General features: G+C 38.8%; 1 protein-coding gene across 3 annotated transcripts in view; it reads left to right on the top strand.

Moving 5' to 3' along the window:
- Nucleotides 1-16,759, top strand: part of LOC145492290 (neural cell adhesion molecule 1-like) — a 64,770-nt gene that overhangs the window by 45,598 nt on the left and 2,413 nt on the right. The window contains exons 5-11 of one of the 3 annotated variants that reach the window (XM_081471702.1): nucleotides 282-530; nucleotides 1,823-2,089; nucleotides 8,152-8,439; nucleotides 9,160-9,465; nucleotides 12,012-12,170; nucleotides 12,973-12,994; nucleotides 13,845-14,046. In XM_081471702.1, coding sequence (XP_081327828.1) covers nucleotides 282-530; nucleotides 1,823-2,089; nucleotides 8,152-8,439; nucleotides 9,160-9,465; nucleotides 12,012-12,170; nucleotides 12,973-12,994; nucleotides 13,845-14,046 — 1,493 coding nt within the window. The remainder of the gene's footprint in view (nucleotides 1-281; nucleotides 531-1,822; nucleotides 2,090-8,151; nucleotides 8,440-9,159; nucleotides 9,466-12,011; nucleotides 12,171-12,972; nucleotides 12,995-13,844; nucleotides 14,047-16,759) is intronic. The other 2 variants (XM_081471704.1, XM_081471703.1) reach the window with 2 other exon arrangements.

Genomic DNA, 16,759 nt, shown 5'->3' with positions numbered 1-16,759 from the left:
AACAGAACCGCTTTCATTAAATTTTGCAGTTAGCACAATTTAGACCAATTCACCAACATTGCTGTCGTCTATGTCGTGTGTGCTTCCTAATTCCACTTATGTTAACGTTAAGGGTCAAATAAACAATGAATTCATGGGTGGTGTACCGACCTATCTATTAATTGTAAAAGGTAATGCGTTTCAACACTCGACTTTACAAATTCTATAAAAATGGCAAGTCTGCGAAGACGCAAAGCCGTGGACAGACGGCTAATTTAGTTTCATTGTTCTTTTCTGTTTAGTTCCAGTCCAGTTTACCGCCTTGCCGCAAAACCTAACAGTAAATGAAACAAATCCTATTGTTGTGAGCTGTGATGCCTCAGGTTTTCCCGAACCTTCTTTCAAATGGACAAAAGACGGACAAATTTTGTCTCAGCCAAAGCAACTGAGCATTCAAACGAGTGACAGAAGTGATACTGGATTGTATGTGTGTACTGCAAGCAATGGAGTGGGACGAGATAAGACAGCGCAGGCTTACGTTACAGTACAATGTAAGTCTACATCCCATCATGTCATAAAGTTGTATTAGCTGTTGCAGCACCTTAGCTATCAATTGTAGCAGCTAAGGAACTAGCTTTCTGTGTAACTGTTAATTATACACAGTCCTATAATGTACCACCGCGTATATTGATGTGAACAAGTCTGAGCGTACACTGATTACTGTGACAATTTACTTAGTCATGAGATGATGAAATAAATACAATCAAAACTTTAAATGGGTTTCATCGGTTAATCTTTCAATATAGCTAAGTAATTACTAATAATTAATTTAAAATTATAGTTTTCCTCGGTAACGTAATCTATGTTTGTTAACATTCACTTTCGTGTATGGGGTAATGTGATTACAGTAATAGTTCAAAATATTGCTTTAGATACTCATGCTTTACAATTTTTAATTACATTAGTAATGCAATTTAATAGCTAACGTCAAACGCTTGAAGTATGTTGAAGAATTTTAAAGTATTCATTAGAATTAATAGCAATCCCGGCCATCACTTCGCGAGCAGCCTTCTAACTTCCTTTTCAAAAGGGCTTGACTAAGTCAAATATCGACATGAAATATTGTATATTTTATTCACAAAGATATCGCTGTGTTTGTTACCAACACTCCAATGTTTGAAGTTAAAGGAATGAAACAATGTAATCATGAAATAATCAGTTCTGCTGAAACCTTTTGTTTATTATTAAGATTCGCGCAAATTTATTACAGTGCGATAAATTCTGGTTGACAGAGGCGGTTTTCTTTTTGGTGAGAAGGAAGACCGGGGGGAAGGACAGTCATTTTGAAAGCTTTGTTACACTTAGGAACTCTACCTGCTCTATGACATACATTTTATTCTCCTAACTTGCGAAGTTGAAACATATGTATCACACAGTGAATCACTCTCTTTCTCCGGGTTACACATGAAATTATTTAGGCATTTCTTCTGGCTCTTCAAACACGTCTTGTTAGGCTGCAAGGACTTGAGCAAGCATCTCCATTTATCCACTTTATCCAAGTCGCCATTCCACGTTACAGATTATGGTACAGTTATCCTTTGATCTCAGGAACAGAGCCTTAGTGCATGTTAACCTAGTGGTTGTATGGACTTGCTCACAGACAGTCTCTGATAGCTCAGTGGTTAGACTCTGTATCTGGAAGGCGAAGGTGAACTGACATTGAAGAGTCAGATTTTATTTTCTAAGAAATACAACCCACTATACATATTGTGAAACATGTTTGGTGTTACCAACCATCGCTATCTAGTCTTGTTGATATTGGATGTTTTTTTGAAATTTTTAGATCCGCCTACAATAACAGAAGTCACTTCATCAGCTGATAAGTCTTGGATTGGTCAGACAGTAGCGTTAACGTGCAAGTCAGATGGTGTTCCTACACCAGCACTTACCTGGTACAAACCTGGTGGAAGTTCAATAAACAGTGTCACGGCTACACAGATCACAGTGGATGTGAAGATGAACGAGGATCAAGATTTTGGTGGTTACAAGTGCGTTGCTGACAATGGACTCACTCCTGCCGATTTCGAGACAGTGAAAATAGAACAAATAAGTAGGTCGCTTTTATCGTAATTTCTAAATGATTTATTTTGTGCTGTGTTCTAGTTTCTTTTTACTACTCCTTTCAATAACACGCGGACTTTGAAGTTCCAAACTAAACTGACTAACGATTGCGTTTTTGGCGGCCGTCAGTCATAATTACGACAAGATCCAGTGAACCTAGAAAAAAAAAGATAGAACATGGCTCGAAATCAACCAATCACAATCCAGACACGTGACCTTCGAAACCCGTTGAAGGAAACTGCTGTAGGGGCGTAAGTAGGTTGGTGCAACGTGGAGGAGTGTGAGTGACCTTTGCCGTTTTGGTAAAAAAAAAAAAATGAACGTTTTGCAAAGACACCAGGAAACACATCAGAATTGATCAGATATTTGTCGTAGAAAGGTTTTTATTATCCAGCAGCGTAAAGTCATTAAACTGTGATATATGCGTGGAAAGCATGGCGGGCGGCCACGCGAAAACAGGCTCTGTAAGCATCGCCTTGAAAGTGTACCTGTTAGCTTTATTTGTCGGTTCGCGTTTCCTGACTAACAAAACTCGACAAGAACCATCTCTTCGGATTGCGAGAGACAAACCTCCGAAGATAACAGCACTTCTGGGAAACCAATCAGTACTGTGCGATAAAGTCAAACACCGCGGAAAGTACTATCTTCCTGGACGCATTCTTCACACATCAAATGGGACTATTTCTTTTCAAATCGGGAAACACCTTATTTGCGGTGATGTCTCATCAAACCCTGGCCCTGGTAAAAAGCCAACGGCGAAATATCCATGCGGCGAATGCCACAAGAACGTTCGAAGCAACCAAGAAGCCATCTTGTGTGCTATATGCAAATCATGGTTCCACGCAAAATGTCTCAATATGTCGAGGAATGTATTTCGTTATTATTTGGCTCACCCAGACATTGGTTGGGCATGTGCCCTCTGTTCTCTACCACCACTGAGTGAATCTTTCTTCTCAGAAGACTCGGTCAGGTTAGAACAAACCGGGGTTTCTGTTGACATGCATGATCAATCTGGTAATCGAAGAAATGCAAATCAGGATCTTATCTCACCTCAAGAACTCGAATTCCAGCAGAGAATTGCTTTTGTGTCATCTTAACATGAACAGCATCCAGAATAAGTTCGACGAGCGTGTCGATGTGATCCACAAACTGAAAGCGCACATTATTTTCATCGGGGAAACGAAGATTGACTCAACTTACCCGAACAGTCAATTCAGTATACCAGGTTACTCACTGTTTCGCAATGATCGAAAGAAAGGTGGAGGAGGCATTCTGGCTTTTGTATCTGCTGTAATCCCTTGTAAAAGGCTGAAGTTCGACAGAATATACAAATGCATCGAAGCAATCGCGCTGGAGATAACAGTCGGTAGAAAGGAGATGATTATGATTAGGATGTTCCGACCACCGAGAGCGCTAAATGGATACTACCAGCTCGCACTCGAAGACGAATTAAGCCATATTTGCAATTGGGCCTCTCTCCAGAAAGGTACTGTTGCTGTCATCGGCGACTTAAATCTCGATAGGTTACGACCTAATAGGAGAGAAGGAAAATTGCTTATTGACTTGGAATCGGAGCAGGAGTTGGAATGCTTAATAAAGGAACCTACTCGAATTGAAAGGAGAGGTGCGACAACCACCAGCACTTTAATTGATGTTCTGCTTAGTAACAGACCTGAGATGTTCAAGCAATGTGGTACCTACGATACAGCTTTGAGCGATCACCTGTTAATATATGGTTTGATGAAGGAGACAGTTAAGCGTTATCAGGATAAAATTATCACTTTCAGGAACTATAAGAATTGTGACATGAAAGTGTATGCAAATAAGCTAGCCGCAGCTCCATGGCACTTGGGAGATCTGTTTGATGACGTAGACGACCAGGAATATTACTGAAAAACACTAATGAAGGATATAGTGGATGAATGCTTTCCCTTGAAAAAGATGCGAGTGAGATCTGAGGATGTCCCTTACATGACGACATCGTGGAAAAATGCTATAAGGGCAAAAAGAAGAGCCACTTCAAAGTATTACAAAGACGAATCTGCACACAACTGGGAGGTTAAACAAAGGTGCTGCAATGAAGCAACGAGACAACGCAGGATTGCAATTAAACAATATTGGAAAAAGAAAGCCAATGAACCAACGACAAATTCAAAAGAATTTTTCAAAACCTTTAAACCGTTTTTGGGATCGAAAACTTGTACCAACAAACAAGCAGAAATTAACCTCCAAGTTAACGGCACTGTAGTTAGTGATAAAACAACCGTTGCCGAGACTCTAGCATGTCATTTTGCCACCCTTGCCGACAGTGTTGGCGGATACAGGGCTCAGCAATCAGAGAAACAACCATGCAACCACCCAAGTCTAGCTCGGATTAGATCTCGTTGTCAATATAAACAAGCAATAATTATTGAGCCTACCAACACAACACAAGTAGTGTGTGCACTGGAATCGCTTAAAACAAATAAGGCAACGGGTAATGATGCTATCCCGGCAAAAGTACTGAAACTGGGAGCAAAGGAATTAGCCACACCCGTTACTAAGTTATATAACTCCTGCATCTCCAGTGGAAAGTGGCCAAGTGAATGGAAAAGGGGAGAGTGGATACCTGTCTTCAAGAAAGGCGATCCACTCCACAAAGAGAACTACAGACGGGTTACTGTCCTTTCTGCTGTGGACAAAGTCTTTGAGCAGCTGATTAGCAAACAAATCACTTCTCAATTCGAAAGTCGCCTATCAGATTGCATTACCGCCTACCGCAAATCTCATAGCTGCGAGACAACCCTTGTCTCACTGGTGGAACAATGGAAAATTGCGAGGGACGGGCACCAGTGTGTAGCTATATTATCTACGGATATGTCAAAAGCGTTTGATTCACTTCACCCATGACTCATGCTTAATAAGTTAAGAGCCTATAGTTTTGAGGAAAACACCGTCAATCTTCTACGCTCATATCTCTCCAACCGACTTAATAGAATAAGAATGGGATCACAAACAAGTTCTCGGCAAGTGGTAAACAGAGGATGCCCACAAGGATCTGCGTTAAGACCACTTCTTTGGAACATCTTCCAGAACGACCTGGCCTACGAAATTAATATGAACCTTTCTATGTACGCAGATGACCATCAGATTTAGGAAGCAGGAAAGGATCTCGCAAACGTAGAGTCATCACTTGGCGGGAATGCAGAAAAAGCATCTAAATGGTATGAAGACAACATGCTCAAGGGTAACTATAGTAAATACAAAACCATGGCAATGCAGAACAAAAGAGGGATAACAAATCCGACCATGAGTATTCAAGGCAACATAATTGAGTCGACAGAGAAGCTAAACCTTTTAGGAGTGACGATAGATAGTAAGCTGAACTTTAGCCATCATATCAACAACGTGTGTAAAAAAGCAAGCCAAAGGATCGGAGTCCTCATGAGACTGAAAAACCTGATACCAACAGAAGCAAAGCTGCAACTATATAAAACTGCAATCTTACCACACCTTACTTATTGTCACCTCACCTGGCACTTCTGTAAGGCTAGCGACAAGAGAAAGCTTGAGCGCTTACAAAAAAGAGGACTCAGGGTTGTATTTAAGGATAAACATTCTAGCTACGAGAAACTACTGGCAAAAGCAGACATACCATCGTTGTACAACAGACGATTACAGGATATTGCTATCTTCATGTGTAAGATTAAGCATAAATTACTACCACAGAGACTTTGGAATCTTTTCCAATTGGACAGTGGCTCATATTACTTAAGGAAACGAGAATTTGTTCCACCACGATTCTCCTCGGTGACATATGGAAAACACTCACTTCGTTACCAGGGGCCCAAACTGTGGAATGATCTCACTCCTAGAATAAGAAATCTACCCTCTTTGAAGCAATTTAAAAGCGTCATACGTAATGAGGATCTTACTGCGCTAACTGCTAATGTTAGTGACTGTCGAGGCTGCAACCTATGCCGAGAATAACTGTTCGTTTATATAAGTTTTACAATTAATATACATAATTTAAATATTTTAATAGGGTTTAAGATATATAATGTTAATATATTCGTAATCTTTTTGGCTAAGTTAACGGTTGTAATTAGGTTTCTATATACTGTATAAGTGCCCACAAATATTTTGTAATTCAGAGGTGAACAAATGATTTTAATTAGGTTACTAGTTTGGTGTCCGCGATTAGTACAGGGACTTCTCCCCTCAGCTACTGCCTTTTGACACAATAATAAAGTTATTGTTATTATTATTATTATTATTATTATTATTATTATTATTATTATTATTATTATTATTATTATTATTATTATTATTATTATTATTATTACCGATGTTGAGATTGAGCCTGTCCTGCAAGACATCTCGGGTGAACACCTGGGAAGAGGTTCTAATCGAGCTCCAGATGCGAGATTAGATATTCATGCGCGCGGGTTCTGGGAGAACCAACGATCAGCATTCTTTGACGTGAGGGTTTGTCGCCCTAATGCTGATTCGTATAGGGACCTAGAGCTCCAACAGATATACCGCAATCATGAGAACGAGAAGAAGCGCTTTTACGCGAGGAGGGTCTTGGATATCGAACAAGGAACTTTTACACCCCTTATTTTCACGTCAACAGGCGGCATGGGAAACGAGTGCTTGCAATACCATTCCAGACTGGCGCAGCTGATATCCATCAAGAAAGGAGAACATTATGCTAAAACAATCTCCTGGATAAGAGCAAGGACATCCTTCGCTTTACTAAGATCCGCACTAATCTGCCTAAGAGGTTCAAGAGCTAGAAGGAAAGCCTTTTGTGACTTTAAGAACATTGATATTGACGTTGAAACCCAGGAGGGAGCCATTATGTAAACACTGTTGAAATAGGTCTTAATAGTTTATTTCTTTTATTTGCTATTACCTTGTAATATACCGATATTGACGTTGAAACCCAGGAGGGAGCCATTATGTTAACACTGTTGAAATAGGTTTTAATAGTTTATTTCTTTTACTTACTTTTACCTTGTATATACCAATTTGTATGGAATATGTTAATTACTGTTATGATGATTACAGTAGTATTAGTATTAGTTGTAGTAACCATGATATCATGATTAGATACGGAAACATGTTTTACAAGTTTAACAGACATCAAATTATGTAAATATTATAGCACTTTGTAAAGCTTAGCTCTAGTTTTTGTCACAATAAACACTCCTTTTGTATTAAATTATTATTATTATTATTATTATTATTGTTGTTGTTGTTGTTGTTGTTTTTATTATTCCTGAAATGATTGACGGCGGCGAAACACGTAACCGTTAATTGAGCAGAGTTCATGGATTACTGAAAAGGTAGTTTTTAAGTGAGCTATATCTTATGTTTTTCTTTCTATGATAAGGCTAGCTAATGAATGATTTAGTCAAAGTTCATCATCAAATCAACAATCATTTACAGTAGAGTAGTAGTCAGTTTTCGCGACTTCGTTTGAAAATGAAATGTATTTGGCGTATTCACATTTGGTAGAAATATTATAAGCTAGTTATTAATTATGCAGGCTATCTCTAGCCTTAATGTTTCGTAGTTGATGTTGCATTAGAAAGGTATTGGTGTACAGAATAACCTCGAGTAATGAAACTATTAATTGTGAAATACCGTAAACTGCGGCTTATACCCTTATAAGCCCTCCCGGTTGTAAGCCTCCCCCTTCTTCCACCCAGGTTATGGGCCCATCTACATGTGCCTCTAAACAAAATGTTATTTCCGATTGTGAGCCCTCCCTGGGTAAAAGCCCCCCTCTTGCTTGAAATGAATTCGATTTATTATGTTTTAAAACTTAAATAGAAACCAGTATAGGAAATACGTATTTCGATCAACACTGCTTTAGCTCATTTCGAAACGGTTTTTTGTTATTCCGCTTATAAGGCCCCTGCCCCCCAAATATAAGCCCCTCCAATTATAAGACCAATCCAAACCCGCTACAAAGTTTTATAAGCCCAGGGCTTATAAGCGGCAGTTTACGGTGTGCGTATTTTAATAGCTATTGTGTTATCCATTTGTTTTTCATTCCCTTAGAAAAGCCAGGCTCCCCAATCATCGCAAAGTTAGACATTCAAGCCACTTCACTAGAAGTAAAGTGGACTGCACCAACTGATGATGGAGGGAGTCCTATCACAGCATACCGAGTGGTCATACGAAACAGTAGCGCTGAGATAAAGAATGAGAATACTACTGGCCCTGGTACAACCAGTGTGTCTGTTGGAGAGCTGGAGAGAAATACCACGTACACTGTGCAGGTTTTTGCGAGGAATGCTGTGTTTGAGGGACCTGCCGCAGAAAAGAAAGTGAGGACTAAGTATGAAGGTAACAAACTTTAATACCGTCATGCTATCACGATTTTTGTATTTGGATTATCAGTTGTTGATGAGTCATCTTCAAATGATGTAAGTTACTTCAAATACGTACATAATATACACCTGAAAGAAACAATACAGAATAAAATTAAAACCAGTAGTAAGGACGGCTCGATTTATACTAGAGACGGATCATCCGTCTGGGACGAACTTGGGCGAAGAACAGTAGTTTTTCTGATAATTTGCCTGTGTATAAATATGGATAAACAAACGGATCATTGACCGCACGCCCTAGTTTTAGTTTTAATTCGTCTGGACGGATGATTCGTCTGTTTGCCCGTATTTCATACACACAAATTATCAGACTAACAAACGTTCTTTTCCCAAGCTTGTCCCAGGCGGATGATCCATCCCTAGTATAAATAGAGCTCGTTTAGTCTTTTCAGAGACAGAGAAATCGGGAGTAGATTTCCTTGATAATACAACATAAACCGCCCCCGACTTTAACAATGGTGATTAATAATGGGGATTTGTTATGACAATACACTAAGCTAGTTTTCTCGAGCGAAAATTCCACAGTTTGCTTTATTTCTGTGACTGTCAACAAATACCCATGTATGGTAACACCAAATAGTCAGTTTGAGTTAATGACCTGAAAGGATTATGCCCAGGGAAATTTAAATTTTAAAGTCGATAATGATAACTGATAGTGGTATTTTGGTAAACCAAGGAGTCCCAGCAGCAGCGACAATTGATGATCTGCCAAATGAAGTAACAGATGATACAATTACCTTGAAGTGGAGTGAACCGGAAGATAATGGAAAAGTCATCACACAGTACACTGTGTATCAAAGAATAGTGACTGATGGTAAACCAGGAGAGTGGATCAAATTAGAGACAACTGCGAATTCTGTTACAGAATTGACAGTTGAATTGGAAAGCGGCAAGGTGTATGAATTTGTGGTTACTGCAACAAACGAATTTGGTGAAAGTTTGAAAGAAGAAGGAAAGGTCAAGAGAATCAAGGCATCAGATAGTATGGTCTATGTTTTGTAATTTTGCTTACGATTGTAGCCATGTTTTTGTAAGACTAGTATAATGACTACCAATTTATCTGACACTTTTCTTATGCAGTTTAATTCAAAACGGAGTTAAGAACAAAGAGCCACCAGCATTACCTTTGCAGTCAGCGTCGTTAAAATATGCAAATGAGCTAGGACTGCATGTGCACTCAGAACAAAGTGCGTTTTAGCGGTTTGCTTAGAGTGAGCGTTTTCTTGAATGTGGGTGCTTTCCTCAGAGGCGCTGTTCCCCGCCCCTCCCTATTTTAATCAGTGTCACGGTTGCCTGTTTTTTGTCCTTCTGGATGTAGCTGCAGGTAGGAGATGGGTTGGTTGTGGAGCGCGGAAGGGCTCATAGCTTGGTTTCCAGGTTTTGTGAGGCGGATTTTCAATCAAATTTTGGGAATTTTACAACTCCTTCCTTAAAGAGTGACGAAACAAAAGTCATTTGCTTAATGTCCGCCGATTGAGCTTTTATAGGTTAAGATGTTGGCTCACAAGAATACTGTTCTTGTTATTATTTTGGATGCCTAGTTTTGATATCATGAAATTTTGCATTCCTGCAAGATAGAACTCTTAGTGTAGTAATATCAAGAACAAATACTACGGTTAAGGCTTTTGATTTTGCAGAAACTTACTCAAAAGATACTTTATTATATGGTTGTCTCGCAAGGCCAAGGAACTACCAAATTCGCGAATATGATTGGTTAAAATCGATATTGACCAGGGTCTGAATTTTCCCATTTAGACTCTAGACCGCTCTACCCTTAACATTCACCACGAGAAAGTTGCAAACGGAACAAAATGCAAAATTATTTGGCTTGTTTCCGCTAAAAATACTTAATGGAAGAGAGCAAACTTTGGTGAATCAAAGCTCAAATCAGGTATTTAAAACACCGGTTGAGGTTTTGCAAGCCCAGAAGTAAAAAGTACTCAATAATAGACTAAAGAGCGACTTGTAAAAAATTCTGTTGGTCAATACAAGCTACAAACATTGAAAACATATGTCTCAGTGAGTTCAACCTGTTTTAGACCAACGTTTTTGCATGTCAATTTGCAAGCCAAGTGGCAGCGACTACGAGCCAATGACATTACGCTTTTTTGTTTGGCCGTTAAATAGCTGCGTTCAGTCTGTACTCACGGCCGAGGTCAAGATTCTGCCATACAGACCTCCCGCTCGGTTAATAAGAACTAAATTTAGCCCGCTTCCTGTTAAAGTCGAAAGAAGGTATCAATATAAAGCAACCCCATCGATTTGCATTTTAAAAGTTATTCTTGTTTTACATTATCACTAAAATGAGTTTTATCTGATTAAAAATTCCACTACATTTTTCCACGGTTCGATCAAATTTGGACTGGAGGAAGTCAGCATCTTGAAAAATTTAAGGTAATTTTACCTTTATCGAACACAATTTTTCATTCGCTGAAAAAGTTCCTTCTCGTTTAAACCTGAAGATGCATAATTGAACATGGCTTGAAATTGAGATTTAAAATAATTATATAACTTGCGTGATAGTACTGAAATACGCGCATTCACCGCTCGAATAAGTTCACTTTCTTTCCCCATTCAACTCGAGAGTTGTGGCTCAGTTCTGCAGCAGTCCGCAGCTCTTTCATTCAGAAAGAAGAGAAGATTGTTTGTAAGTGTTTACGTTCATAATCATCAGATCGCTGTGGAAATTGACAGGGTCACGTCGTCCAAAAAACATTTTTCAACAATTTTTTTTTCCGAAGGAAAGAGCTGCGCACCACATAAGCCACAACGCTCAATTTGAAGCAAGGTAGACTATCACAGGAAGTGAATGCTCTAGTGTCCGCTTAAAATAAATTCCTGTAAAACACGTCTTTTATGTGTCGAATTCCATTCTACTGAATGTGGGAAATGTCTGGATTTGTTTCGTAAAGTATACGGAAGTCCATCGATGTTTTTGTGTTTATTATATTAATTAACAGATAATACCCCGAAGCTGAGGGTGACGTGATCAATTACAAGAAAGAACTTCTTTGTAAACAAATTTAAGACGTGATAGGTCAAGGATGCGATGGAGGTGATCTTTCATACAGCCGAAATGAAAATGTTAAAAGTGAAAATAAAAACAAAGATTAGTTGAAAGGCGATTATTGATTAGCGATGGCTTCTGTCTCTGGAGGTTCATTATTTGAACTAAGTCATCTACTTTATCAGGGATGTTGGATGGTATAATGTAAGTACAAGTGTTCTTTTAACAAAGGTTTTAAACAATAGAAATAATCACTTCAGTCAATTGTTTGGAGTCCGTGTCCGCGTAATAGAGGTAAAATTTACAGACATCATAGTCCTTTGTGACTTGCCAGAGTGATTACTTTAGGGCACTCAGTTGAAAACCGCTCTAATTAGCACAATTTTATCTGGTTTATAATCTTATCGTGTCCATACGTGAGAATTGCACCAATTTTAGAGTTCCCCCAACTCTAAGGAGCCAAGTGTATTCTATAGCCTTAACATTCATCAGTTTGATTTCTTTCCTGTTGCGTGTTTTAGAGCCAGAAGGTGGTGATGGTCCCCAGACTGGTGGTGGTGATGAAGATAACGGGATGGGCGCTGCTATATATGCTGGAGCAGCTGCAGCAGGTGTTCTACTCATCATTGGTATCATCGTGATAATTGTTCTTTGGAGACGAAGAAAGCCTTCAAGTGATGGTATGATGAAATGTTTCCTCATTACTTAGCAGTGCAGTAACATTCCAATTGATGTGAACGGTCCGCAGCCCAGTAGTGAGCTGGTAGAGTTGACATCACAGGTTTATAGATTTCCCGTTGACATATAAACTCTGCCCCCACACTTCTTAGATTTGATTTGCCAACTTTCCAAACGAAACCCTATCGCAAGGTGTCAAAGTGCAAGTTAAGTGTATTTGAACAAGAAGTTGGAATCAACTGCAGTAACATAACGCAAATACAGCCGCCAAAAGCTTACTGCAAGAATCTTCCTTGTGACAATTTTCAGGCTCCCGAAAGAAATTTTTTAACCCCGTGGTTCGTTGAGGAAATCCATTAGAATCAGATTATTTAGTATAGGTTGTCAATTTATGCCAGAATACAAATACAGTTGATGATTTAAACTGCAAGTGATTTTTAAAAATTATTTCCAAATTGCTCGAACCTTGGGCGAGTGCAAATATGCACGAGTAGTGTAAATCATTTATTGCTTGAGCTTTCATACCAATACTGTTGCACATTTATTATGTAACTGGGAAAATTACGAACGCACCTCTATTAATTTGCACTGCAGTGCAAATTAAAAATGAACGATAAATTTTCCTCCTGTCAGTCAATTACGATGAAGTAATTTTCTCACATATTAAAAAAAAGACTTCTTGGCCTCAGCTGTGAAACTGATTTTGCGAATTGTGCTGTTACAATGGTAATGCCTGGTTTTCTGAGACTCACTTGTTTTAGTTGCTTTTGTCGTAACGTCTTGTTTTTGGTATCTTGTTTGCAGAGGACACATCCCGAGACGAGCTGTAAGTTCTAGAGATAAACTATAAAGATATTCATTATTCCTTAGTCAAGATAGCAAAGGTGTTATTGTTAATTCAATACAATGTAAGGCATCAAATACTGTGCTTGATTTAAACTTGAAATTGTATTTATTGTGGCTATGTAACTCCTGCTAAAGGTGCTGTTGACGCTTCGTTAGCAGTATTTCTGCAGCTCGAAAATCCTTTATCTTCTACGACAGTTTGGGAAACCATCTTCTTTCAGCAAATAATGAGACTCGTTTGTCATTCACGAAGGAAAAACAAAAGTAGAATAATCCTTTCTGAGTGCAACTTAATGTGTTTATAGGTACTTTGGGTTTTGGGCACCAAATGCAAATTCCTACTCAGATAAAGAGTTTTCAGGACCCCACCTTTCAAATAAATATGGCATACACAATAGCAGCAGTTTATCAGTTACGATTTACACAACCGTGTCTTCTGCAATAAAACCACGAAGATCAGCTACTGTTTACAAAGGTTTCTGATATTTCACACCTCACTTGTTGTCCTCGCAAAATGTAAACGTCCGAAATCATCCACGAAAAACCACCCTCCCCTCCCCTCTACAAATAGGAATCTTTCTCATCTTTAGCACTGGAGGTCACCAAGTAAGTTTCCTTACTGTGCTCGCTGAAAATTTAGGTCTGTTATGCTCATGTTAAGGGTTTTAGGTTTTCTTTTGAAACAATATCACCCGATATTGTTTTGTGTCTAAAATGTTTAAGATTTGAAATCCCTTTCGTTAATGATATGATCCCTTGCCACCTCCGAAAATAGGTATTGGAATTGTTAAGGCGTTCCATTAGTAAATGGATATTTTAATTTTTTGTAGTGGCAGCGCTAATCCTTATGAATTGGACGATGGATATAATTCCGTCAGCAGAGAAGCTGCTCAGAGTCTGCAAGCCTCTGGTCCAGCGGCCGAGCCTAATTATGCGCAGGTGGATCAATCGAGAAAGAAGAAAAACCGAGTGCCAGCAAATGACGAATACGCGCAGGTGGACAAATCTAAAAAGACAAAGAAGAAGAAGAAGGTAAGGATGACAAAAGACCACCTCAAATGTTGTCTATATAATTGCTAATGCTCCTGTGCTCATTGGTTTACTTGGAAACGTTTTGCATTGATAAGAGTAGAGTAAAGGACTGCTATGTATTTATGCAGCCAATAAGGTCGTTTCTCATCACAAAGAAAGAGCTATCTCAAGTGTTAGTGTAAGGTCTGTCCGTGCTCAGAGAGAACGGATGAATGAGGCAGAGCGTTGAAAGACTGAGCTATAATGTATTTTATTTTGTAGTCTCTTCCTTATTTCCGATGTGATTAATCATAGTTAATTGAGGGAAATGGTTAGGAAACTTGGCAAAGTTCTTCGTTGTATGTTTTTGTTTGCTATTCTGGGGGTTGACCCTGCATAAAGCCTGGCAAAATACAAAAGGTGGTTACGTTTGCTCATATAACTTACCAATACATTGTAGAAGCATTGCGATTATGTAATTCATACATAGCCAATGAACATAAAACGAAAAATGTGCAGTGTCAAGGGCCTTCCAAAATAAATCTTGGTCTGTTTGTTTGCTTCTTTGATGTTTACCGGCCTTCTTAACCATTTCCCTCAATTAACTATGGATTAATATATCTTGGCGTTGGCAGTAGTGGACTTTATCTCTCGGGAATCGGACTCAGCCTTGTTGGTGGGAGGCAAGCGCTTATCCTGTTACCCCGACTTTGCTACCCTGCCTATAACTATCAGCCCAGGTTTTTATCAATGACAACTTCGTTCTGGTTTGGCCATGTGTGACTTTTTACTCGCCGCATGATCATTTGTTGAGGGTTTTTTACGAGGTGGCTCAAATAGCACTGTACTACTTAAACTAATAAGTGTTTTGTCGAACCTTGTCAAGCATAAAGAAAGGTGATAGTACGAAATGAAAGAAAAAGTATGGTTAATAGGCCATTTCCGAGTTACCTTGTGTCTCAGTTTCAAAACGAGTCCTCGTGCAAAACCTTTCATATGAAAATGAGTTTGATATTCATGAAAATGAATATCTGTAGGCGGAAGACATTAACATGTGAATGGTTTCAAATTAAGACTCGTTTTGACGCAGAGGCAAAAGCCAACCCGGAAATGGTCATTAGTAAGTTTTCATACTCTGAGACCACCGATTATTAAGGATGAGCTTTGATGCAGGTTGAAAGTTCGAAATTTCTACATAATTTGCATTTTGACACTATTTCTGTAAGGCGAGACACTTATTTTGCACTAGCACCTTTAATGGCTAATAAGGCCGAGTGACAGTAAGGAAGAGCCTCCCAACTCACAGGAGACTTAAGGTAGCTCAAACCAGTTTCCAGCACTTAGATTTTGATGGGTCGTTATAACCACTCTATATCACTTGATGCTACAATCATGGTATCAAATTTTAATAAGCATGATAAAACGCGACTTTTGGCAAAGTTTAAAAAATTTCTGTAAATAGGGTTCAGAGCCACCTTAAATTTTCGAAACTTTAAGGTGGCTCTGAACCCTGAGTACAAATGTTTTTAAAACTTTGCCAAAAATTGACGCTTAATAAAATTTGACAGTATAAAAAAATTTCACCGTGCCGTTTTTGACTTATAAGCCCCTAAAGCTGTAATTAATGGTTTTTTTAAGCAGGTCATACTGTTGCTATGGTAACCTATTGTGTCACGAACATTATAACAACGTATTCACTAATGATTGGGCAATTTGTGATACGATGATTGTAGCATCAAGTGATAAAGAGTGGTTATATTGACCCATCAAAATCTAACTGCTGGAAACTGTTTTGAGCTACCTTAAAGCAATTGGCTGAAACAATAGAACAAACAACAAAAACAATGAACTTAAAACAATAGAGGTGCGTGAACAAAACAAACAAAACAATTATGTCTAATGAAAATACAACGAAATTACTAATTATAGGATAAGTTACGAGTTGCTTTGGAAGAGCTTCATTTAAAACTGGATACAGAAACGGCTCTCGTAGCGATATCAAGGGATTTCCATTCGTTTGCAGCAAAGTTAAGCCTGGTTCACACTTGTGGGATAAACATAATACTAGTGAAATAAGCAGGTTCCCACTGGTGAGATAAGCGTAACACTAGTGAAATAAGCACAAGCATAAGCACAAGGAAAAGAAACTTGTTCCTTTTTTCTTGCGCTCAAGTTGCGCTTATGCTTATTTCTCTTGTTGCTGCGGAGCGAGCGTAGCGAGCGAGCAGCAACATAATCAGGATTTAAGGAGAATATATAGAAGGGGGTACGAATTCTCGAATTCATCACTTTTTACCAGAATGCATTGCAGTTAACCAGACTGCACTGCGCCACTTTTACTGGAGTGCATTGCGCCACGAACAACACGAGGATGTCATCAGTACTCGTCGAGCCGTCGTCCTTTTTCGCGTGGATTCCACTGAGAAAGTTTGCTCTGATTTACCTGTAAAGCGATGTGAAGGAGATCGTGCTTGACTTTCACAACTCTTGCTATGCAGTATGTGAAAGTTTGTTAATCTGGACGATTAATTGTGACATCTTAATCTTAGTATGTCATTTCTTAGCAGTCTCGCCTCCTTCGCCGAATTCTTAAATGAAGAGAAATCGTCGTTACTAAAGCCTGTAGAATAATTAAAACAAACGAATACCGTGGAACACGCTGATTTCATAAATGCTGCAATCTATTCCTTTTCATCGAAACATGACTTTAAGCTAAAGCTTGAGCATTTTCACA

This window comes from Orbicella franksi, chromosome 7 (genome assembly GCF_964199315.1).
Source record: "Orbicella franksi chromosome 7, jaOrbFran1.1, whole genome shotgun sequence".
NCBI lineage: Eukaryota > Metazoa > Cnidaria > Anthozoa > Scleractinia > Merulinidae > Orbicella > Orbicella franksi.
Note: the sequence above shows the minus strand (reverse complement) of the source record. Positions and strands in the feature narration are given on the sequence as shown.